This window comes from Meles meles, chromosome 5, assembly GCF_922984935.1.
Source record: "Meles meles chromosome 5, mMelMel3.1 paternal haplotype, whole genome shotgun sequence".
Lineage (NCBI taxonomy): Eukaryota > Metazoa > Chordata > Mammalia > Carnivora > Mustelidae > Meles > Meles meles.
The window spans coordinates 120,440,326-120,466,951 of NC_060070.1; the positions used below are offsets into that span (position 1 = coordinate 120,440,326).

General features: G+C 40.1%; 1 protein-coding gene across 1 annotated transcript; it reads right to left on the reverse strand.

Moving 5' to 3' along the window:
• Positions 1 to 5,330: 5,330 nt before the first annotated feature.
• On the reverse strand, positions 5,331 to 21,339 carry SNRPC (small nuclear ribonucleoprotein polypeptide C). Its single transcript, XM_046006769.1, has 7 exons — positions 21,224 to 21,339; positions 19,084 to 19,451; positions 18,698 to 18,740; positions 13,697 to 13,805; positions 10,639 to 10,728; positions 8,984 to 9,088; positions 5,331 to 5,744 (listed from the first exon to the last, which is right to left on the reverse strand). Exons 2-7 carry the CDS (start codon positions 19,089 to 19,091, stop codon positions 5,620 to 5,622), a joined length of 480 nt encoding a protein of 159 aa, XP_045862725.1. The 5' UTR covers positions 19,092 to 19,451; positions 21,224 to 21,339; the 3' UTR covers positions 5,331 to 5,619.
• Positions 21,340 to 26,626: the final 5,287 nt, after the last annotated feature.

A 26,626-nucleotide genomic window follows, 5' to 3' on the forward strand; every position in this document is an offset into this window, starting at 1 on the left:
GTTTTAGTTATTTTCAGCTACACTGGCCTCCCTGCTGTTCCTCTAATACATTAAGTAAACTTCCACTTCAGAGTCTTTGTATTTGGTGTACCCTCTACCTGGAAAGCTTGTGCCCTAGACATCCGCATAGCATTCCCCCCAGAGTCATCCCTGATCTGGCACTCCCTATGTCCCTTATTTCACGGCCATGTACCATACAACAGTGGTATTTTTTTTTTTTAAACAATTGTTTTCTCTTTTTCTTTTTTTTTTTTTAAGATTTTATTTATTTGATATATAGAGAGAGATCACAAGTAGATAGAGAGGCAAGTAGAGAGAGAGGGGGAAGCAGGCTCCCCGCTGAGCAGAGAGCCCGATGTGGGGCTCGATCCCAGGACCCTGAGATCATGACCTGAGCTGAAGGCAGAGGTTTAACCCACTGAGCCACCCAGGCGCCCCACAACAGTGGTATTTTTAACTGACTTGTAGCAGCACAAATTAATCAATTACGACTCTTCTCCTTGAGGCATCTCTTTTTATCAGTTAGATTAGATTCAGCTGCATGTAACAGAAAACTCAAAAATGATTACATGACTTCAGTAAAAAATGTGCATATCCCTTTTCATGTAAAGGAAGTCTAAGGCCGTTCGTGGAAGCTCTTCAATCATTTTGGACCCAGGCTCCTTCTATCTTTCTATCTAACACTGTCTTCACAGTGTTAACAAGTGACAAGTGTTCACTTGTCAGTCTGAGGTCCAAGATGCTGCCTGCATTTCAAACAAACATTATATCCACTTCTGGTCAACAGGAAATAAAAAGGGCAGGGGAACGAGGCATGTTCTCTCCTGCCACATGGCCTCACTAACCAAAAACTCTGGTAAAGGTTCTATTCATTGCAGATACATGAAGGCAGATAAAAAAAATTAGGGGTTCTATTATTACAGATAGTAACCGATACTGGGGTGGGAGCAATTAGTAACTCTCTGCCACTCTCTGCTCTATTATATTACTCTTCTTTTTGTCCCTCTTTACATGCTTCATTCCACCAGCAGAGGCCTAAGAGATAAAAGGGATAAAGGAGAAAAACATAGCATTTGAGAATAGAGGTAAAATTCTTTGTTCTACCTTTTACTTCTTTAAACAACCATCTCCCCAAAGTTATTAGGATGTGATGTACAGACAAAAGTGGGAAAGGATTAGGAGACTTATTTCTCAGTGTCACTGTGAAAGCTGATTAAGTCCTTACAAAGGGCTTTAAAGTCTAGGATTCCTTTTGTTGTTTTTTAGGGTTTAACATTTTATTTGTTTGAGAGAGAGAGCATGAGCAGGGTGGAGGGGCAGGGGAAAAGAGGGAAGCAGACTCTCCACTGAACAGGGAGCTTGATGCAGGGCTCCATCCCAGGACCTGGGATCATGACCTGAGCTGAAGACAGATGCTTAACCAACTGAGCCACCCAGGCACCTGGGATCTTGGATTTCCTATGCTGTGTTCAAAGTCTTATTAGATACGCATGTAAGTCAATGGGATTTTCTTAATTGGCAGGGGAGGAAAGATACACAAAAAGAACTATGGAGAAATTGGACAACACCCTGATGGATGATCAAAATTATCATCACCAATGAAGGACAGACGGACCCTGTGTGCCTGCCTATAAATGTGATATCCTAGGGATACAACTGAGGACAAGTACCAGAATGTAATCATGAGGAAACATCAGGCAAGCCCAAAACAAGGATGAGGATGAGGAACGATATATTAAACAAAAGGTGGTAAGACTGTCGGTATTATAAAAGACAAATGCTGAGAATTGTTCTGGAGTAAAGGAGACTAAGGAGCTCTGACTAAAAAATAAGCTCCATAATTCTAGACAGAATCCTGTACAGGAAAGGGGGGAAAAAATACAAGGACAATGTTGATCAATGGATAAAAATGAAATATGGTTGGCAGATTAAATGATTAAGTCAAGGTTATATCTTCTAGGCTTGATAACTAAATCATGGTTGTATAAGTTTATGTGTTTATTCTTAGGAAATACCTACTTAAGTATTATGGTAAAAGGCATGATATAAGCAACTTATTCTCAAGTGGTTCAGGAAAAATAGACATACATACATATATAGTGAGAGGGAGGGAGAGGCAGAAAACATGCATGTAAATACTCTAGTGAATGGAGTGAAATGCCAGTAACAACAGCTGATTGTAGTCAAAGGGTATATAAATGTTCTTTGTACAGTATTTGCCAACTTTTCATTAGGTCTGAAATCCACACCAACCCCCACCGAAGCCAGAAGAGTAAGGACGATAAGCAGCATTCACATTATCTTACTCCGGCACCTGCCTGATGAACTATTTCAGATACTGTATTGATTCTATGCCAGAAAATCTAACCCTTAAGCTTTCAATTGGGAGGGAAAGAAATGACCCCAATTAGCTAACACTTATTCAGGACACTTCTATCAGAAAAATCTAAGGCAGGCCAGGCTTTTTTCTTTTGTTCACTAAATATATCTAGGAGCTTAAAAGATACCATCTGACTGAAGCTATTTAATTGGGACAAACCCTTAATCACCACTGGACTTTTTCCATACAGGATGACCAAATTAGCCTGTGGTTTTATGCAAGGATCCCATTTCTCGTGCAGCTGGGAATCAAGGAGACTGGCATCCTGACAAACCAGTAAAGCCGAGGTAGTGGAAATGACGTTAGCTTGGACTTCAGCTGCACTCCCACTGACTCTGGATCTGCCCACAGAAAAGGAAGCAAGTAAGTTAGCCCACATCTACACGAACTTCGATTCTTGAGATCTAGGAGCATTCTTGTTTGCATTATACAAATTCTCACATGACAGATGGTATTTTACAATTAAAACCAGATGTTTAAAGACATAGTTTAAGAGCAGTAAGTCTGTACTCTTCACAGCCTGTTAGAGAGGAAAGGTTTTATAATCACTAATTGTAAACAATTTGACTTAGAAGTTAGTAAGACAGAACCTTATTTGAACTATTTATTCCTACTATGTTCATTGTGAAGTATGCTCAACTTTTAAATCATTGTCTTGTTGTTCTGAAACTCTGTAAAATACTTTCTTCAAAGAAAAATGTTTCTGGGAGCCTGGCTAGCTCAGTGGAGCATGGGACTCTTGATCTTGGGGTTGTCAGTTTGAGCCCCATGGTGAGTGTGGATATTACTTAAAAACAAAATCCTTATTTATTATTTATTTGAGATCGAGAGAAAGAGAGTGAGAACAAGCCAGGGTAAGGGGCCAAGGAAGAGGGAGAAGCAGGCTCCCTGCTGGGCAGAAAACCCCTATGTGGGGCTCAATCCCAGGACCCCAGGATCATGCCCTGAGGTGAAGGCAGACATTTAATTGATGGAACCATCCAGGCACCCCAAAAACAAAATCTTTAAAGAAAAAAAAATAGAAATGTCTCTGGAATGGACGGTCAACCTTAAAAACATACTTTGGAAAAAGCTTCCTTTTAGGAAGACCTGGGTTATTCCTAAGTACCTGAGGCTATTTTAAAAAACAAAATAGTTACCTGTGAGCTTTCTGTGTATATACAAAAGATACCCTCTGCAGCTTGAGCCTGACAGAGCCATGTGAACCAGAAACTTGCTGAGTCACATGTAAACTCAGTTGGCAAGGTTTCCCCCATCCTAAGTCTGCGAAGATTTTAATAACAAATCTGAGTCATAAAAGTCAGATATATAAGTTATCAATTTCTGGTAAGTCCTCTTTAAAACATGTAACAATGAGAAACTAAAAGGCAGTAAGTAGTCCTAGCAAAGACTCAGATGAGGAAGTCAACTCAGATTTTAACAGAGGCAGAGCATAAAATCATCTTTCAGGATCTCTACTTCTAGTCTCTTGTTTACCTAGATAAGGCTGTTTATTTGCCTAAATTAGCCTTTCTTCAAGTTTCTAGGGAAAAAAAGCTACCCACCTATGGCCATTTAAATTTCTAGCTGCAAATCTATAAAAAAAATTATAGACACACACATACATCCAGTATTACATTTCAGAATAGAAGAGATCCCAAGAGTTTGCCAAACCCACTAATAATCAAAACAAAATTATTGTGATAATAATAATATCACAATAATCAGGGGCTTCCCCAAAATACCAATTTCCTAAGACTCACCCCAGATATATTCAATCAAAATCTGGAGTCTTTATTTTTAAAAAGATCCCCCATGATTCTAATCATCAGACAGGTAGGGCACCCTCTGCCATAACATCACTGTAACAATAATGTCAGATAGTAAAGACAGTTTTGTTTTATAAGTAATGATTCAAAATTCAAAAGATACAAAAAGGTGATGAGCCTTTCTCATTTACCCCTGTCCCATCTACTCTTCACAAGCAACAAGTATTACCAGTTGCTTATCTGTCCTTCTAGAGATCCTTTATGCATACACAGGAACATATAGATATTTTCTCTAAATAATGACAGCAGCAAACAATACCTTTTGAACAAATCAAGATTCAGTACAATGTGTGTTTTGGAGATCTTTCCCCATCAGTACAAAGAGCTTCTTTATTTTGTTTTCACCTGCCTGGCATATGCCATTTTGTGGATGTATCGTACTTGATAAATCAGTCCCCCTTCAATGGACGTCTATGTTATTCCTTGTCTTTTGCTGCAATGCATAGTCTTGTACAGACATCATCTTGTACATGCACAAGTCTATCTGTTTGATAAATTCTGGGACATGGAAATGTTAAATCAAAGGTACTGTAATTCTGATAGATACTGCTAAATTGCCCTCCTCAAAGATTCTAACAATTTTCACTCCCATCTGCAAGGTGAAATAGCCTAGGTTATACACTGAGCAGAATATAAACAGTGCGAGGGGCTTACTTTCTACATGCTTCTCTGAAAATATCCCACTATGATATAACAAATGACATACTGAAGACAACTTCTGTATCATGGAAATCTGCCTAATCTTACCGTTACTATTAGAAAGTTTTCTGATTATTGAAGCCCAAGAAAAAGAGGAACTAAGACAAAGGAGAAGCTGAGGTTAAGGCAATGCTTGCCATCTTTAGCTGACATACAGAGCCTGGAAAGTCTTTTTCCTTACTTCAGCATAAATGATTTAAAAATTTTCCACTTACTACACCAAATGCTGTTCATGTGAAAAAGCAACCGATTGTGCTATTTATTATTTTAATCAACAAAAAGTTGATACTTTGAATCTACAAGTGTTAGGTTTACCAGGTCTTGCACAAAAGAACTTTTCTAAATAAAGGCAGGGTGTCCAAAGGGACTCACTATAGCTAAGGGAAAAAAATGTCATGCAGAGGGCATGCTGCAGAGAGAACAAGTTAGAGAAACACAACCAGAATACTTCATCTCTTTTATAATGCACAAGGACTACAGAGGGGAGAAAAAAGGGAACACGTTTTTAACTAAAACAGCTGACAATTTTATTTTCACATTTCACAATACAAATGAAAATTACTTTTTTTTGTCCCACTACTCCCCTGCAAAAACTATTCTCTCTTTGATAGGAAGGGCAAGCAAGTCTTCCTTGTCCTGCTGTGAGAAAACACCCAGAGTCACAGCACCATGATCTCCTGGTGAAGTAGAACAAGTAATATAAAATGAATATAAAGAGGTTCCTGTCTCTCCTTATCTGTCCGGTCGAGTCATTCCTGGCCGAGTGGGCACCATCATGGGACGGGCAGGAGGTCTCATCATTGGGGGCCCAGGCATCATTGGCATGTGGCCTCCCATAGGTGGCCTCATTCCAGGAGCTGCAGGACAAAAGAAAGAAAAGGAAAAAAGAGAGTCAGAAGATACTATTTATGAGCAAGCTAGATGGGACTTCAATTAAAGACAAAAAAGTAGCCCCCCCTGCAAAATGCTGGAAGAAAGACATACTTGACAGAAGAAATGCAACAAATTCATCACATCTGTAAATTAGACATTCTCAAACAAAAAACAAAGGTCAACACAAGAACCGTATGGGAATCATGATCTAATGATGGTAAGGGGGAAACTATTAATAGACTGCTTTCCAGAAACCACCAGGGACACTAGTTCCCTAAAGTGACCTTTTCTAACTCGGGGGAATTCTCAGCTAAATTACATGTTACTTAGTCAGCATTTTTAATCAGTTCTACCCACCATATAACCAGGAGCTATTTCATGAATGTACACAGGCACAGAGGACAATCTTACCACTAAGCGTTTGTTCGGAGTTGTAGGAAAGGTGAGCAGGAGGCCCATGCTGAGAACCTGTTAGTAACCATACTTAGCTCAAGTCAAGAAAAATAGGCAATAATGTGATTTACAACAATTAGTGCACACATGAAAATCTGATTTTTCTAATGCATGTTAGAAACTGTTAAGGAATTTTTTGCAGGGTCCCATCAATATACCAGCCAAGTGAATGAGCCAGGGCAGGGAGGGCAAGCGAAGGTGGGGGTTGAGGAGGAAGATTATAGACAGCTTCACAGAATTGAGAATATTCTACCTCCTCAGCTGAGTGGTGGGTTCACGGGTATTCATTTTATTATTATGCCTCATAATTTTTAGGTCTTCTTTTTAAATATAAAAATTGACATAATTACTTATTAAACCATTTTGATTAACGGCTTGCGATAAATGGTTCAAGAGAAAACTATATTCAAAGCCAAATACAGCCTTTTCACAAGAAGTAAAACACAAGTATATGAAAAGACACAACAGGTACAGAATTTTTCAATTTTCAACAGGAACAGAGAATAATACTAAACTTCTAAGTATCTTATTAAAAAACCCCATCATAACATAGCCTATATTCAGCATTTCCTAGAGGAAATTCATCTGGACCAAAGACTGAAAACGAGGCATCTGAAAAGTTGTTTACTTTGGTCTCCACAGTGCATTTAACTGTAATTAGTTGCCAAGAGTGGCAACTAACAGTCTAATTACTAGTAAGTAGTAAGTCTAGATTCCTTTTTTTAACTTTTTATTATGGAAATGTTCAAACATACACAAGAATAGAAAAAAAAGAGGATAAAGAACATCCATGTACCCATCATCCAGCTTCAGTATTTATTCACCCCTGGCCAACCTTCTATCTTATCCCAACCCTGCCAATGCCTGCCCACCCCCAGCTACTTAAATTATTTTAATTCAGATAATCGTATTATTGTCTTGGCTGAAAACAACAAAATACTCGGGAGAACTGGCGACACCAAACCTGAATTATCAAATGTCAACAGCAGGCTGAAGCTGAGTTCTAGAAGCCTTCTTTAGGTGTTTCATGCATTCACCAGTTCACCACATCCCTAACCCCTCTAAGAATTTGAATTTGTGACCCTGATTTAAGAATGCAAAAGAAGCCATGTAAATCACTTTGTTTTGGGTTCAGAAGCCAGTAAGGCAGAAAATCTTATCTAGACTCTCCTCACATTCCTCTAAATGATACCCACAGCGAGCACACTGAATGCTTCTAGCTAGGAAGCTACTCTAATACCTTGTTGCACCTTGTCTTACCAGCTGAGTTGGAGGTTTCTTATGGTCACTGTATTTACTCTAATTACATAATTTGTTTTGCAAATCAATAAAATGAATATAAAAAAAGAACTGTTTGGGGCACCTGGGTGGTTGGTTAAACAGCTGCCTTTGGCTTGAGTTATGATCCCAGGCCCTGGGATCGGGCCCTGGGATCGAGCCCCACATGGGGCTCCTTGCTCAGTAGGGAGTCTGCTTCTCCCTCTGCCTGCCACTCCCCCTGCTTGTGCTTTCTCTCAACCCCGATTCTATGTCAAATACAGAAATTAAATCTTAAAAAAAAAAAAGAAGAACTGTTTCCATGAAAACTAAGTAGGTATTTAGAAAACCTCAAGTAGGGGTGCCTTGGTGGCTCAGTGGGTTAAGCCTCTGCATTCAGCTCAGGCCATGATCTCAGGGTCCTGGGATCGAGCCCCGCATCAGGCTCTCTGCTCAGCAGGGAGTCTGCTTCCCCCTCTCTCTTTCTGCCTGCCTCTCTGCCTACTTGTAATCTCTGTCTGTCAAATAAATAAATAAAATCTCTAACAAAAAAAAAAAAAGAAAACCTCAAGTAAATCACCCCAAAAGTGCTCACAAATTTGGTAGGTGAAGGGATCATAAAAGATTGGAACTAGATTGCCTCACAAGGTTTCTAACCATGAAAGAAAATGAAAATAAAGTTGGTAAAAAATGCATTACGGGGGGCGCCTGGGTGGCTCAATCTGGTAAGTGTCTGCCTTCGACTCAGGTCTTGATCCCAGGACTGGACTCCCTGCTTGGCAGGGAGTCTGCTTCTCTCTCTCCCTCTGCCTGCCACTCCCCCTGCTTGTGCTCTTTTTGTCAAATAAATAAATAAATAAATAAATAAATAAAATCTTAAAAAAGAGAGAGAGAATGCATTATGGATATGGTTTATTGGTTTAGGGAAGAAATACACTGTGCTCCAATCAGCAGACTCATTTTCAAAGCAAAGGCCCTGACTCTCAGAAACATCTGCAAATTAATCTCTGTTAATGTTTATGTTAAAATAAAAGGTTTGAAGTGTTTTTCCCCCTTCCTGAATAGACAAACTATAGTGCTAAGGCCTTTTCATGTACTAATTTGGCCTGGTTAAGCAGCAAAATTAAATTAACAAAAAGAGGTAGCTCTGCTTCAAATTGAAACAGAGAAAAGTAGCAGCAAAAGTATTTACCTACCCTCCCCTTTATCTCCTCTTGGAACAAACTCATCTACCTTTCTCTCCATTATAAATGGCCAAAAGTCAGGAGGAGGCAAGTAAGTGGCAGGAGGGAGAAGAAGAAAAAAAAAAAGGCAGCCGTATCCTGTTTTTAGTAGTACAAGGTCTTTGGGTATCATCCAATTACACTGGTAAAACAAATATTTCTTTTTATCATTACAGATTTGCCAGATATAATTTGTTGCAATAACATGTTTGACGTGAACTAAGAATCCCATTGAAACAGAGAACTAGAACACAAGGAAGCATCCTAAAAGGAAAGAGATTCAAACTTACCGGGTCCCACTGGCATCATCCCAGGAGGAGGAGGGCCCATCATGGGCATCATGGGAGGGCCCCCCATGTGGGGCGCTGGCATCATACCAGGGCGAGGAGGACCCGCTGGAATAACAAATGGGGGCAGAGGTTAAGATATGCTTACATATTAATATTTTCTCTTCTATGAAACTAGTGGGGCATCATAGTCTAAGTCCAAGTTCTGGAACAACAGCCTTCTTATGGTTTCTTTTTTATAAGAGCAGAGCAGCAAACATAATTATGCCACAAAACTTTACGTCCAAAAAACAAGAACAAGACTGCCTCGACAGAAATATAAAATCAAGTCAGGTTCTCCCAAGTTAAAAAAAAATTCCAGAAGTTTATTTATTTATTTATTTTTAAATATTATGCCTTCTGTAGAGTTTCTGTCAAAGTAAAGCCACAAGTACCTAATCCCAGGTCCGTTTTTTAAAAAAATCAAAATCTTTAAAAGATTCTTTGGAACTATGAAGATAAAGATGTATATGCAGAGATATTCTTGACAGTATAGTTTACAACAATCTGGAGCAACTTAAATGTCTAACAATATGAAAATGGTGAGGTTAGTTATGGCACACTCATACTATAAATCATTCTACTATTAAAATAATGGGAGTTGGGTGCCAGCCAGCCAAAATACAGACTAGGATAGAGAAGTAACCTGAGAGGGGCGCCTGGGTGGCTCAGTGGGTTAAGCCGCTGCCTTCAGCTCAGGTCATGATCTCAGGGTCCTGGGATCGAGTCCCGCATCGGGCTCTCTGCTCAGCAGCGAGCCTGCTTCCCTCTCTCTCTCTCTGCCTGCCTCTCTGTCTACTTGTTATCTCTCTCTGAAAAAATAAATAAATAAATAAATAAATAAATAAAAGAAGTAACCTGAGAGCTGTTGTGACCCAAGGCCTGATTGGTCCCAGGATGGCGGAAGCCCAAGAAAGGTTTGGTGGGCCGTTAGAGGCCGACCTGCATTAGTATGCAACTATATAAGTAGCCTGCTTCCCCATGTTTATATCCAGGGTTACTTACAAGACCAAGTTTAGGTTTCTGAATTCAATTTCAATCTGAGCTCTTTCAGGAAAGCCATGGAACTTATGGCCTAATTACTCATTCTCCTTCTGTCATTCAGAAACAAAAAACCTTCATAGAGAGGAAAGGCCTTTAATCCCTTCCACTTTCAACTGTCTAATTCTGTCTTTCCCAAGGTACATATATTGGTGTTAGGTGGGTTAGAAAATAGGAAAAACAACTGAAGAGTTTATCTACTACTTTAATCCTCCAGTGTTGGGTTCATAGCAATAAACAATGTAATATACTCATCGATATATTAGTATTTTAGCTTACCTAATATAATAATAATGAGCTTCATATATGAGCTCATCTAATCACAGGTACATTCTGACCTTTCCATTGAATTTGTCTCATACCCACTTGGGAAGTCACAAACACAATATTTTAGCAATAATGCTATCTAACTCTGAAGATATTTTAGAAATGATACCACTGAAATTGTTTTTATTTTACTATCTATATATTCAGTACACGCGCATTCAAAAGTCAACTGTGAGGTAATCTAACAAAATCAAAGGATAATCTGCTGCCCTGAAGTTATGGCTGTTAAGAAGAAAACTTCATAAACTTACGGAGACTGGGGGGAGGTGGGATCATTGCCCCTGCAGGAGGAGGAGCAGAGAATGGAGTAGGAGGTATCTTTCCTTGTTGAAATGCAGCGGCTTTGGATAGAGTAAGGAAAAAAACAACACACAGTGAATAAGAACTCAACAACCCACTTACTAAAATAACCATTTTCTTTTAAATCGTTAACAGTCCCAATTATTTCACTTTATTTCATTTATTTTTTTTTATTTTTAAAAGATTTTTATTTTTTTTTTTATAAACACTTTACTTCATTTAAGATTATTACATCACGGCCTCTAGAAGTTTTAAATCAACCTGGGTATTCACCAGCAAAAATTCCAATTAATTTGTTTACTGTTTTGGGTTTTTTAACCTATTTTTATTTAGTCAGCATTTCTGTGGCTGATCTATGGGAGAATAGAATGAAGACCTCCCATTACCAATGTCTTACCAAAGAGAGGCAGACATCTGTAATCTGTAGATGCTGTTCACAATTTGAACCATTCACAATTTTGTCTGAAAAATGTGTGATACCTGCCCAAAGACCGGGCTTTTGTAAAACCTCACATCATTTTGGTTTAGCAGTTTTGAAATTAATGTACTAAGCTAAGAGACACGAAAGAGAAACAAAGATTTCAAAGCAAGAGCCTGTCCTGAAGAAGATTATAATCTTAAAAAAATGTCCAATACAATCAACTTTTTTCTTTCAGGGCACAAATGAATATGAGGCACAAATGAAGACAAAAGAAATCAAAGATAATTAATAAGTGGCTTTACAAAAAGGTCACACATAAATACTAAGATACCTACGCATGGTTAACTATACTAGAACTAAAATTTAAGTAAATATATAAATAAAATTTAAAAATAAAAATAAAATGTACACTCATAAAAGCTATTCCTAAATATAAGTCCTTTCCAATTCAATGCAATCTGCAGCCTAAGGATACCCCATCTATCCCCATTCCATCCCAACCAGTGCAATGTAGATCAAGTTACGAAAGTAAATCACAGCTAATTCCTAAAGACCAGATCCAAAAAGATGACTTTTAGAAGTGGAGATTTATGCACAGCTAACTACTCATATGCCTCTGAATAAAGCCTGTGCTCTATAGGAGATCATATCCCAACAAGGACTTTTCCAATCAAAATGACACTTCCCACACCCCAAGCAAAAGGACAACTTGTAAAGACTGAAGAGGGAGTAGCTAAGCCATCGGCTCAACAGTGGACTCAAAGCCAACATAATCATGGACATCAACATCACATGGTATGTCCCTGAGGGCTTGCCTTCTCTCTCTCTCTCCTCCAAGTCTTCCATCAAAAACATTTACTCATCCTAAATTCTGCTGCTGCATCCACAAAATAACTAAATGAATACAGTTCTAAACTTTGATGCCAAGAAATTTCTAACATCTTTTCAAATAGAAAAAAAAAGATTACATCATATTTTTCTTTTTTTCCCAAAGATTTTATTTACTTGACACAGACAGCACAAGCGGGGAGAGCAGCAGAGGGAGAGGGAAAAGCAAGTTCCCCCACTGTGCAGGGAGACTGATGTGGGGCTCGATCCTAGGACCCCAGGATCATGACCTGAGCCAAAGGCAGACACTTAACCAACTGAGCCACCCAGGCGCCTCATACAACGTATTTTTTCAAATGAAACAGCACAATGTCCGAGATTTGCTCCTTAATAATCCAGGATGCAGAAAAGGAGAAGATGAAGGTATTTGGTGGCTCTCAACTAAAGGCAATTTTGACCCTCTTGGGGACACTGGGCAATGCTTGGGGACATTTTTAGTTGTCATCACTGGGAAATATTGGCATCTGGTGGGTAGATGCCAGGGCTGCCACCGAACAGCCTACAATGCACAGGGCAGCTCCACAACAAAGAATCATCCGGCCCCAAATGCCAACAGCGCTAAGTCTGAGAACCTGGTATAAACAAAACAACACTGTTGCAACGAGGTCATGGAAATCAGAGGTGGGGGTCAGCCATAGAAGGTTCTTTCATTAACCCGTCTTCCTCCTTTTTTGCTATTTTCCGTAAGCTTTGTTTTCTTAAAATTGCAACACAATCAAAGCCCACAATTGCCTGCCAGCTCTGAATACAATAAATGAGAAAGGCCATGTTTAAAATATACCAGCATGACCTAACATAGAAATGCTACATCTTCTGTCAGTGTCTTGAACTCAACTAGCCACACAAATATTTCCCAAATTAAACAAAAAGAGGGAGGCCTGGGTAGCTCAGGTGGTTAGGCATCTGACTCTTGATCTCAACTCCGGTCTTGATCTCAGGGTCATGGGAGCCTACAGAAAACAGAACAAAACAAAACAAAAAGAGCATGGCATGTCCAACAGAGGTCTGAAACGTACTCAGGTTACTTTGTCACATCCATTACTTCCTTCTTAACCAAGTATCTTTGTCAGAACTACAGGAATAAGAAATTCAAAGTCTCTCAAACTCTCTGAAGGTAACTATAAATCCACTTCCACATTTTCTTATTATGAAAGGAAAATAGTTCTAAAAACTATGATCAGGGGCGCCTGGGTGGCTCAGTTGGTTAAGCATCTGCCTTCACCTCAGGTCATGATCCCAGGGTCCTGGGAAGCCCCACATCGGACTCTCTACTTAGTGGAGAGTCTGTGTTCTCACTCTGCCTCTGCCCCTCCCCCAGCTTGTGCACTAGCGCTTTCTCTCAAATAAATAAAATCTTTAAAAAATAAAATAAAAAAAACTTATGATCACTACAAAGGAGGTTTCACATAAGTTTGCTACAATATCTGGTCCATGTCAATAAAGAAATACTAGGCATCTCATTCTTCTCTGCCCCACTTCCCAGTCTAATCAATATCTGATTGCTCTAGCCTCAATAATTACTATTCATGTGTTCGTATATTCCCTGGGAAACCAACGACCTTCTAATTCTTTCGTTGAACACACCAGAATGCTCCTATTTATCACTCAGAATGAGCTTCTTCTGTGGAAAACAACAGAAAGACAGGGATGAGAAAGAATGGGACCATTCTCCCACAACAGAACAAGAGACTGAAACATACTTGTTTTGTCGATCAGGCTCTGAGCCTGCTCTTCCATCCATTTCTGATAGTAGTCTTTCACATTCTCTTTGTGTTTTCTACCACTGCAATGTGTCTTTCTCACAGATGGCTGTAAGACAAAAAGGTCATATTGGTCACAGAAACAAGTTCTCCAGATCAGAAATTTTATAAAGCCTTTTTATATATAGGTAGCCTGGCTACCTTTAGCAGCTTTAGCTGGGTGCTGAAGCATCATTTACAAACATTATCCAACAATGCACTGTGGTCATTTATAAATAAATTTATATATTTATCATCTGACCAGAGGTCAGCAAACTATGACCCATGGGCCAGTCACCTGATTTTGTAAAACAACAGAGTGGAACACAGCCACATTCATTTGTTCAGGTATTATCTATGTCTTTTCTCTACAAGTCATCACAAAAAAAGACTATATGGTCCACAAACCTAAAATAATTACAGTCTGGCACTTGAAGGAAAAGTTTGCAAACTCCTGATCTAGAATATAATGCAATTTTAATGACCTTTCTTAGATTATTCTATAGCAAAATAATACAGCTTACATATATTTAAAGTACACTGTTTATGAGACTATCTTCTTTTAAATGACTATGGGTCTAGAATACAGACTATGAATCACATACAGACTTTTGTCTCTAGCTCACTAATCCTTTGGTTTTTTAACAGCTTTTCTGAGGTAAAACTGACATAAGATTAACTCCACACATTTAACTATTTGTTTAAGTTAACACTTATTTAACACTACATGCCAAACACCATACTATGTACTTTACAAGCAGTGTCTCCATCATCCTAATAATCACATGTGCATGGTACAATGGAATATTAATCAGAAAGAACCCATCACTAATTCACACAATTATGGATGAATCTCAAAAGGATGCTCAGGGCGCCTGGGTGGCTACACATCTGCTACATCATCTGCCTTCAATACAGGTCATGGTCTCGGGGTCCTGGGATTGAGCCCTGTATCCGCTCCCAGCTCAGCAGGGAGTATGCTGGTCCCTCCGCCCCTCCCACCACTAGTGCTTGCTCTCTCTCTCTCTCAAATAAATCTTAAAAAAAAAAAAACCCACGCTCAGCAAAAGAAATGAGATACACAGAGTATATACCCTAAGATTCCATTCATATGAAGTTTTAAAACCAGTTAATATTGATCTTTCGTAATAAAAACCAGATCAGTTGGGGCTAATGGTGCAGGGGACAGACCGTAAAAAAACACAAAGGAACTTTCTGGGGTGATGGAAATGTTCTGTATCTCATATATATACCAAATGGTAATTATTTGCCAAATTATCAGACCATACTTAAAAGGTAGGCATTTAATCGAAATATAATTCAATAAAATTGGGGCGCCTAGGTGGCTCAGTGGGTTAAGCCTCTGCCTTTGGCTCAGGTCATGATCTCAGGGTCCTGGGATTGAGCCTGCATCAGGGGTATCTGCTCAGCAAGGAGCCTGCCTCCCCCTCTCTCTCTGCCTGCTGCTCTGCCTACTTGTGATCTCTCTCTCTGTCAAATAAACACATAAAATCTTTAAAAAATATATATATATGCACATATATAAAATTCAATAAAATTGATTTTAAAAATCACAAGCCTATTATCTTTAATTTATGCTTAAAAGACTTGTCTTAAAACACATAGCTGCTAAGTATGGCCTGGAGTCCAGACCTTACTCAGATGCTCCTCATAGCTGTCTAACTACCTCTTACCAATAGAACCTCTCGTCACAGGACTACTTCAGTAGCAGCAGACAGGACCAGTATCACATGAACACAGACTGTCTTTTCATGGTCTGCATTTCAAAATACTGTTTGTTCCTTGACTCTCCAGTGACTGATTACGTAATACAACAAGGCCTTGAGCCTCATAACAAAATCATGCCTAAAAATCAGCAAAAACTCAAAAGCTGGGGTGCCTGGGTGGCTCAGTGGGTTGAGCCGCTGCCTTCGGCTCGGGTCATGATCTCAGGGTCCTGGGATCAAGTCCCTCATCGGGCTCTCTGCTCAGCAGCGAGCCTGCTTCCCTCTCTCTCTCTCTCTGCCTGCCTCTCTGTCTACTTGTGATCTCTCTCTGTCAAATAAATAAATAAAATCTTTAAAAAAAACAACAACAAAAAAAAAAAAACTCAAAAGCTGCAGTGCTGAATGTTTACTGCATTTCAAAGTCCACTACAGGGAACTGCTTCAATCACTATGGAATTTTTCTACAGGGGTTCCTGACATTTCTCACAAACAGACATTTGTTATAAAGGATCCTTTGCAATTCTCTGAATGTTGGCATTAGCAAGATAAGCTATAAAATGGCAAAAAAGCATTACCTACTTGCTAACAATTTTAGAAAATTATAAGGGGTGAAAGGGGCTAGGATCAAAAAAACAAAACAAAACAAAATAAAAACTGGGACTCTATAGGCAAATTACTGTGATACCAACTTATTGGAGGAGTCCCATCCAGGACAATCTATAATAATATTCAAAACTATTATTCCTTCAAGAGGAGTCATCCTACTTACATGTTCCACAAATTAATACTGAACATCTGGCTAGGGTTCTTGCAGCTACTATTGAAAAATGCCAAGATGATCAGGAGCTCCGGTTTAATCACATTTCTGCAAAGGCAGCCAAATACAGAGCTATAGTTTTCAAGGTGTGGCTCATAGGCATTTAAGGGTGTCTCAGACACACCTTTCAGGGGGTCTGCAAGGTCAAAGTAGTTCCATAATGATGTTAAGACATTACTTTCCTTTTCCACTGTATTGACATTTGCACAGATGATGTCAAACTTCTGGCACTTTAGAACGAATCAAGGCAATGGCAACCCAATGCATGAGGGGTCGTTGTATTTTTCAACACTGCACTAACGGGGGGGGGGGGACCAATTTCACTGAAACTGTACTTGATGAAGCAGCAAAATTATTAATTCTATTAAACCTCAACTCTTGAGTTCATGTCTTTTTAGTTTTTTAAAGATTTTATTTATTTATTTGACGGACAGAGATCACAAGTAGGCAGAGAAGCAGGCAGAGAGAAAGAGGAGGAAGCAGGATCCCTGCTGAGCAGACAGCCCGATGAGGGGCTCGATCCCAGGACTCTGGGATCATGACCTAAGCTGAAGGCAGAGGCCTTAACCCACTGAGCCACCCAGGCGTCCCTATGTCTTTTTAAAATTCTGGGTACAAAATGGGATGTACAAAGTACTTCAGCCGCATGCCAAAATACAATGCTATTTCAAAGAAAAGCAGGACTGCAAATGGTTCAAGTTGTAAGCTCTACCAGCTATCTCTTTGATGGAACATAATTTTTACTTGACAGACTGAGAAACAAACAGGAGATTCAGACTTCTCAGAAATAAGTGAAGTGAGCCTGTCACTTCAAAGGAAGCAATTGGTAGTATTTATTGCCAAGGATAAAATTTGAGCTTTCGAACAAAACTCAGAATTTTAGAAAACTTTATCTACTACCATGAGCTTGTCAGCTTCCCAATACTTAAAGTCCTCTTCTGATTAGATTGTGACATTAATATGAATTTTAATATTACATAATCAAATGTAATGGAACATGAAACACCTGTATGACTGAGTGAACCAATATTCCAATATTCATTTTCCAAATGACCAAAGCACATTACAAAATCTCTTCTGGTAAAAGATTCACTCAAAGTGCAAAGCAGATCAGTGAAATTGCCGGGGGGTGAGGGATGGAGACAGGGAAGGGCAGAGGTAGAGAGAGATGGAAGGGTTCAGTCTTACAATCCTGAGATCATGACCTGAGCTGAAATCAAGAGACAGATGCTTAAATGATTGAGCTACCTAGGCACCCCCAGATCGGTGTATTTTGATGTAACAGAGTATGGAAAGTTTGATATAGTTTCAGATTCCACAGTGCAACTAGTCTAGATGTAGTAATATAAAGTATTAGAGAATGTCCACAATTATCTAAAAAGGTTGGTAAAGTACCCTACTTTTTTCAACTCCTCATCCATGTGAGGTTGGATTCTTCATATAATTCAACCAAAACATAGTGCAACAAATTTAATGCAGAAGAATCCACCTGTCTTCCATTAAGTCAGACATTATAGAAGCTTACAGAAAGGTTAAAGCAATACCATTCTTCACAATACTTTTTTCCTTTTTGAAAATAGCTATTTTTCACTTTTAAAATTTTATTTGTATTACAAGTAAAAACTTTGTTAAAAAACTTTGTTACTTTCAAATGAATTGGTATTTTTTAAATTTTAAGTTTTAATTTCAAATACAGCAAATATTAGTAACTAAACCAATATAACTGGCGTAACTCATTTTTTTAAATGACCCAGTAATTTTTAAGAGTGGAAAGAAATCATGAGACCAAAAAAGTCTGAGAGCTGCTCGCAGAGAAGCCCTGGAGTTAGGCTGCTTAGGCTAACCTTCTAGCTCTGTACAACTGATTTAGTAACACCTAGTCAATCATTTAACCATACTCTACCTCAGTTTCCTCTTCTGTAAAACAGAGATAATACTAACCTTATAGGCTTAATATGAGCATTAAACAAAATGATACATGTAAAGCATCTGGACACATAGTAAATGCTCAATGAGACAGTTTTTAATCAAATCAAAGTACAGTACTCTGTTTCAAATTTAGGCACTTCTTTCCAATTTAATCAATAAGACGTCTGAGTGCCTTGTCCCTATCAAGTATTTGAACTTTAGGACACGTCCCTGGAAACTTTTTGTGCCATAAAAATTTTTTTCGCCTTCTATTTTGCTAAAGCATTATTATTTTGGTTCTCAACTGAAAACACTAATTTCTGGAAGACCAATAACTACAAATTATGAAAACAGTTACAGGAAGGATGGGGGAAAAGAAATCCAGATTATTTTCTCCAAGCAGGAGCACTTAAACCTCAACAGGATGAAAAGCACAAATTTACACCTTAAAAAAAAAGTCTAATTTGTTAAGCACAAAGTGTTCTGAAACGGAGAAGAGACACTACTTACAGAGTCATGAGTGAGGTACGTGTCACAGTAGTCACAATAAAACCTGGAAAAAGGTGGAAAACAGAGAAAAAGAGAAAACGACCACCAGTTAACAGATGCCCATCCACCGGAGTGCTGTTCAATGAAGGCAAATTATAAAAAGACCTATTCTTGTTTCCAAGACATCAGACAAAGCAATCTGACAGAAACTAGGCTTTTTTGTTGCTTTGGGCCGAGTCGACCTACCGACACTGCAAAGGGGCAGTATGGGCAACTCCCAGGCTCCCTTCCCCACACCCTCTCCCTTCCCGGGAAATCTCAAGAGCTAGAACCCTCTCTGCACCACCCCATTGGGACACAGTTAGCGACGGGGCCGAGAACATCCGCAGATTTGGAACCCCACTCACTTAGGCATGTTGCTCTGCAGGCCGTTGCCCACTCCGACCCGCGCTGCCCGGAAATGACGCACACAGTAAGCGCCGACGCCGCGGAACCCATGAGTCAAACGCGACTCCAGAAACCCTACCCAGTCATCCAATCCGCTTGCTGTGCTGCGCTGCGACGCCCTAGCCGCGGCGGCGGCCGAACGAGGGGCGGGGTTTTTCTCCCTCTCCCCTTGCCTATAGCTAGGGGGAAGGCGGGGGGCGCAGGGAAGTACATAGGACTCCTGAGAGGTTCAATCTTCGCCCCTAAAATCTCCATCCTTGATGCTTCCGGCAGCGTGTTAGTCGTTCTTCCGACAACTTTCTAAGCGTTTCCGCGTGTGTGCCAGGCACTGTTAGAAATGCCGAGAGGTCAGCAGTGAACAAAACAAAGATCCCTACCCTCATGGAGTAGGCAGTAGGAGTTGGGAAAAACAATAAAGTTAATATGTAGTCAGGTGGAATCAAGTGCTGGGGGCGTGGGGATGAGGGAGTGAAACAGGGAAGAGAGGAGTTCAGCTTTAAATAAGAGAGAGAAAGCTTGCTGAGGAGGTGACAACTGAGAAATAATAGGTTTCTTAAAGCCAGGTGCAATCGGTTTTACGTAGCGTGTCTTTTCTGAGTCTCACCCCTAGGAGATGGTAGGATTCCCAGTTTTAGGTGCTATCTCCTGCTTCCAAGTCGTGCTGCCTGAGCAAGTTATTTAATCTTTCTGAGCCTCAATTTCCTCATCTGGAAAATATGGATAATAATTCTTGCTTGTGAGGTGTAAGGAAGAATTAAATGCGAAAATGTTTGTAAAGTATATAGTGCAATGTTTGAACATACTAAGCGCTCCGCATATGGCAGTTAATTTACATAAAGAGAAATTGATACTACTGCTATCTTGTCCACAGACCTGACCTGTTTAGTAATAAGGCCAAACGTCCAGCCTATGAGACTCCAAAATGGCCAACTTCTCAGAAAAGGGAAATAAATGTTGGGAATGGAGAGGAAGGGTTTTTGATTCTTTCTTCATATTCTCTGCTGGTGGAGTTGCAACCAAAATAATCATAATTGCTGTTTTATTTGAATGTTTATTATGTCCTAGGTGCTTTGAATCCATTAATTTATTTGCTCTATTCAACAATCCTATTATCACAGTTCCGGAGCTTGGCTGGCTCAGTACGTAGGGCACGCAACTCTTGATTTCCCGGTTGTGAGTTTGAGCCCCACCTCTGGTGTAGAGATTACTTAAAAATAAAATCTTAAAAAAAAAAAAAAACAACTTAAAAAAAGAACAATTCTATTATTCACCTTTCAAATGAAAAAAACTAGCTTTCACAAGGTTAGGTGTACCACACAGATTACTTCCTGGTCTTAAAAGTTAACTGTGCAATGAAATTATCAGGCTTTCTCATTCTAACAGTGGTAAATCTTAGACTTATAAATGATGGAATAGGGGGCGCCTGGGTGGCTCAGTGGGTTAAGCCTCTGCTTTCGGCTCAGGTCATGATCTCAGGGTCCTGGGATCAAGTCCCGCACTGGGCTCTCTGCTCAGCAGGGAGCCTGCTTCCCTCTCTCTCTCTCTGTCTACTTGTGATCTCTCTCTGTCAAATAAATAAATAAAATCTTTAAAAAAACGATGGAATAGTCATATTACATGTTTCCTGCTAGGATGCCAACGTTAAATAGAGGTCATCAACTATTACCTATTTTTACCAAAAATGTTTCAAGTGGATCTAATCAAGCTTATAGGATAGGCAAGAGGACCAAGCTAAAGTAAAGCAAAAGGCAGCAAACTGATTCAGAAGGTGGGATATTCTATAGGACAAATGGCCTCTTTCCTTCACGAAGTCAAGAGGAAGTGTCATTCTAGATTTAAATGTTTTTAAGAGACATAACAATCAGACATAGAGTATGGTTCAGGGTTAGAGCCTAGTTTGGACAAACCAGCTCTAAAGGAAATTTTGTGGAAAATATCTGGGCCTTAATGTTGCAGTTCTAGTAACCCATCTTTGTGTAGGCACCCTGAGTTGATTCTTCTCAAAGGGGTTAGATTTGTCAACTATGTTTTTGTTTTTTCCCCCTTGGTTTCCCTCTGTGCTGATATTGGGGCTGCTTTACCCTCAAAACCATTCCTCACCTTTCCCTTGCTCTTTTCAGTATGGCAGTGGGGAATGATGCCATAAAGTCTTTGTGTCTTGGACTCCTGCACTGGTTGGATTCCAGGCTGAATTGCTGGGCAACATCTAAGGGATGCATTTCTGGAAATTAGAGAGATTAAGGAAATAGGCGGATTATCACCACCTCACCTCATCTCTAGTTTCAGGCTGTCTCCACCCACCTACCTGGCTCCAACCTCTAGCAGATGATCCTAGGCCCTGGTCTCTGGTAACAAGAATGTCCTTCTTCTGTCCCTCCAGTAGCTTCTTGCTATTGCACGTCTCCGGGCTACTTCACTTTTCTCTGTTTTGCTGTATCTCTGCCAACCCCTATATAAACCAATTCTCTGAATTAAATTCCCTTGGTTTTAAAGACTTAGAGTTGTCTGTTTTCCAGAACTTAGAGAGTGACTTTACTTCCAAGTTCCAAAGGGTATCTCCCCTGAGTCTTGCTTATGGACCCTGTTATCTGGAAAAAGTGCTTTTTACACATTTCCTCTGAAAGTCCCAAGGGACTGAGAGAGTTTATTTTTTACCCTCATTCCCTTAGGTCTCAAGTGAAAATCCCAAATGCCTACCTGAGCTTGACATGCCCTTGAACTCTTATATATCTTAAAAACTCATAGTGTTTGTAAATCTACTTTATGAATAGTATTTTTATTTTTATTTATTTTATTTTATTATTTATTTTTATTTTATATTTTCTATATTTTATATTTATATTAATTTTATTTTATTTTATTTATATTTTTCAATTTCTCTTAAGATATTTTGAACTTAGGGGCGCCTGGGTGGCTCAGTTTGTTAAGCCTCTGCCTTCAGCTCGGGTCACAATCATGGTGTCCTGGGATCGAGCCCCTCCTCGGGCTCTCTGCTCAGTAGGGAGCCTGCTTCCTTCCTCTCTCTCTGCCTGCCTCTCTGCCTACTTGTGATCTCTGTCTGTCAAATAAATATATAAAATCTTTAAAAAACAAAAAAAACTCAGGTCTCTTGAATTCCACACACATCCAGGAATCCTTCCAGGTCTTCTCAGAGCCACACAAGAGAAGAGCTGTGGAACTCAGACTCATTTTGTTTCCCTTCCAGTAAGAGACTTCAGGCCCACTTTAAGCCATCTGTCGCTGCTGACTCTTCTATCTACTAAGAGCTCTTCAGAATCCACCATTATTTTTCCCTTCCCAGACTTCAGCGCCCCAAAATGTGGGGGAGAGCCTGAATCCCAGGTGGACTTAACTCTGCACTCTGAGCTGTATTTCCAGTTTGGAGAGTGTTGATCTATTGACAGATACCTCACTGGGGAGGAGCACACAACTGGGGCTTTATCCCCCAAGTCCTTTTTTGAACTGAGAATTGACTGCCATGAAGTAGCCTCAGAGGCTAAAACTTGATCTATGTATTTGGAAACAACAGCAAGACAGGGCACCAGCTTTAGAGTTTACACCAGGTCTCCCAGGTGGGTGTGAACATAACTGTGGCTGAGAATTCATGACCATGACTGGTAAGAGGAAGGGAAGTCCTTCTGAGGACCTCACTCGATCGCTAGTCATTCTACCTTGAAAGGGAAACCAGCTGAGAGGTGACCTACCTGCTGCTTTCCAAGGTCAGTGCCTGGACGTAAGGCTTCTGGTAAGCTAGCCTGAGTGACACTGGGACCTCAGAGAGGAGGCCCATCCGGCACCTTCCAGATGGCAGCAGACCTATCCATGTTCGTCCGGCTGATGGGGAGGGAATGATTATTCACTAGTTCTGCTGTGATTATCTTGTCTGCCTCACAGTAAACAGAGAGTTCACAGATGGAAATAAAAAAGGTCAAAGTCCCAGGATCTGGAGAGCAAGTTGGTTTTTTTTTTGAAACTCTTTATTAATCTAATGCTGTTGGGTAGGCAGATCATGGTATCAGGAGGAAGCCCGGTCAGGCACTAATCAACAAGGCAGAAGAACAGGTTTGGCGGGTGGTTTTGAGTAACTCTTTACTGAAAAGGAGTTATTACTCACTCTTGGAATGTCTTCTCTTAGATGTAGTATTTTCTCTCTGAGCCCATTTTATTAGCACAGGAAGCTTTCAGCCTGACTCTTGGGGTGTGAATTGGAAAGCTGGAAACAGAAACATAAGTGGCTTTTTCATGGCTTAAGACTTTAATAGGATCTGAGGTCATGGTTCGGAATGGCATGCGCAAGCACACGTACACATGTGTAAGCACACGTACACGTGCGTGCACGTGTGCGCGCGCGCGCGCACACACACACACACACTCACACACCGTTCTGTTGCTCCAGGGCACGTGGTCTTTAGTGACTGGCTTTTGCTGCAGAAAAGGGAAGCACATTTATAAAGCACCGAGTTTGTGTCAGCACTGGACAATGTGCCTTCATTATGTTATCTGATGGCATTTAATTTCAAGGGTTTTTTTTTACTGATGAGGAAACCAAGACCCAAACAGGTGACGTAATCTGAACAAAATTGCATCGCAAATACATGGTAAAGATAGGATTCGAACCCAAGAGCTTCACCCAGAGCTTAAATTCTTCCTGTTGAACACACTGCTTGTACCTATGAGACTTTCTGAAATTGTGGCCTGAGTGTCACCTGTTCCCAGTAACTCTCTTACTGCAACTGATAAGCCCGAGTTTTTCAAGTAAGTACTCCAAAGCACCAATATGTAGCCAGGCCTCCCACATACAAGGGACAGCTCCATGAAAAGTTGAATCTTTATGTGCACCATTTATACTTCAAATAATATAATGACTTTTAATAAAGATGTTGGGGATAAAAAGCACCTACAAAACAAAAATAAAATGACCACCAACTCAATTAAAAAGTACAAATGAGGGGCACCTGGCTGACTCAGTCAGGAGAGCATGCGACTCTTGATCTTGGTGTTGTGTGTTCAAGCCCCACATTAGGTGTAGAACTTACTTAAAAAGTAATGATAATTAAAAATAAACTTGGGGCACCTGGGTGGCTTAGTCAGTTAAGCATCTGACTTCGGCTCAGGTCATGATGTCAGGGTCCTGGGATCAAGTCCTGAGTCCAGCTCCCAGCTCAGTGGGGAGCGTACTTCTCCCTCTTCCTTTGCCCCTCCCCAGCTTGTGTGCGCGCTCTCTCTCTCTCTCTCTCTCTCCGAATAAATAAATAAAATCTTTAAACAAATAAAGCTTAGTGAAGAGGAAATATAAATGTCCACTAAACACACAAAAAGATAGCCATCCTCAGTATGAATTCAAAGTAAGGGGTGCCTGGGTGGCTCAGTCCTTAAGCATCTACCTTTGGCTCAGGTCACGATCCCAGTGTCCTGGGATAAAACCCCGCATCAGGCTCCCTGCTCAGCGGGGTGTCTGCTTCTCCTTCTCCCTTTCCCCTAGCTTGTGTTCTTGCTCTCTCTGTCAAAGAAATAAAAATCTTAAAAAAAAACACCTAAACTAATTATTTATTGGATTGGTAAAAATCCAAAAGATTGAGAACACTTAGATTAGCCATAAATGTGGCTAAATAGGAGCCATCATATATTATCAGCATTGGACTCATTCCTTTTGAGGGCAATTTGGTCATGTCTTACCAAAATAACATGTGTATTTTTATTTATTTATTTATTTATTTATTTGACAGACAGAGATCACAAGTAGGCAGAGAGGCAGGCAGAGAGAGAGGAAGGAAGCAGGCTCCCTACTGAGCAGAGAGCCCGATGTGGGGCTCGATCCCAGGACCCTGGAATCATGACCTGAGCCGAAGGCAGAGGCTTTAACCCACTGAGCCACCCAGGCGCCCCCAAAATAACATGTGTATATACCCTTTGACGCAGCAACTTAATTTCTAGGAATTTATTTTACAGTTATAGTTGCAGGTGTGCAAAATGATGTATATACAAGGATTTTCACTGAAGCAGTACTTGAAAGAAACAGCAAAATTCTGAAAAGTTAAATGTGTGTCAATAAGGGTCTGGTTAAATAAATTATGGGACATCCATACAGTGGACCACTATGCAGCTGTAGAAAAGAATGAGAAATATCTTTGTGTGCTGGCGAGGATGTGGAGAAAGGGGAACCCTCCTACACTGTTGGTGGGACTGCAAGCTGGTGCAACCACTTTGGAAAATAGCATGGAGGTTCCTCAAAATGTTGAAAATAGAACTACCCTATGACCCAGCAATTGCACTACTGGGTATTTACCCTAAAGATACAAATGTAGTGATCCCAAGGGGCACGTGCACCCGAATGTTTATAGCGGCAATGTCTACAATAGCCAAACTATGGAAAGAACCTAGATGTCCATCAACAGATGAATGGATAAAGAAGATGTGGTATATATATACAATGGAATACTATGCAGCCATCAAAAGAAATGAAATCTTGCCATTTGCGACGACGTGGATGGAACTAGAGGGTATCATGCTTAGTGAAATAAGTCAGTCGGAGAAAGACAACTATCATATGATCTCCCTGATATGAGGACGTGGAGATGCAACATGGGGGGTTAGGGGGTTAGGAGAGGAGTAAATGAAACAAGATGGGATTGGGAGGGAGACAAACCATAAGTGACTTTTAATCTCACAAAACAAACTGAGGGTTGCTGGGGGGGGGGGTTGGGAGAGGGGGAGGGGTTTTATGGACATTGGGGAGGGTATGTGCTATGGTGAATGCTGTGAAGTGTGTAAACCTGGCGATTCACAGACCTGTACCTCTGAGGATAAAAATACATTATATGTTTATTAAAAAATAAGAAATAAATAAAAAATTAAAAAAAAAGAAATATCTTTGTGTACTGATTGGAAAACTCTCCAAGACATATTATTGACTGAAAAAGCAAGACAGGGGCACCTGGGTGGCTTAGTGGGTTAAGCGTCTGCCTTCAGCTCAGGTCATGATCTCAGGGTTCTGGGAAAAATTCCCACATCCAGCTCCCTGCTCAGTGGGGAGTCTTCTTGTCTCTCTCCCTTTGCCCCTTTTCCCCACTAGTGTTCTCTCTCTCTCTGTGTGTCTTTCTCTCAAATGAATGAATAAAATCTTTTAACAAAAATGAAAAAAACAAGACGCAGAACAATGTATACAGGAGATATCATTCACATAAAAAAGAAGGCAGATACTACATGCGTGTATTATCTTATAAATGCATTCAAAATCTCTTAACGAGATGCCAGAAAACTAGTAATAGTGCTTCTCTGCTGGGGAAGATAAAGGTGGGAGGGATATATTTCACTGTATGTATACCTTTTTGAAATTTTGATGTTTAAACTTCATGAATTTTTAAAATTAAGTATGATAGTTTTTAAAATAAGGGAAAAAAAGAAAAAAATGATGTGGTATTGGGGCACACCACATGTCTTGGCTGCACTGTCCATGCTCTACAAATTGCCTTCTTGAGCAAACGGACTCTTCATTGAACAACA

What these genes read in the sequence shown, in the direction of transcription:
- SNRPC (XM_046006769.1), bottom strand. An exon ending in GAGCCTGATCGACAAAACAA is followed by an intron (nt 10,729 to 13,696) that starts GTATGTTTCAGT and finishes CTCTATCCAAAG; the next exon opens with CCGCTGCATTTCAACAAGGA. An exon ending in CCCACCTCCCCCCAGTCTCC is followed by an intron (nt 9,089 to 10,638) that starts GTAAGTTTATGA and finishes TTGTTATTCCAG; the next exon opens with CGGGTCCTCCTCGCCCTGGT.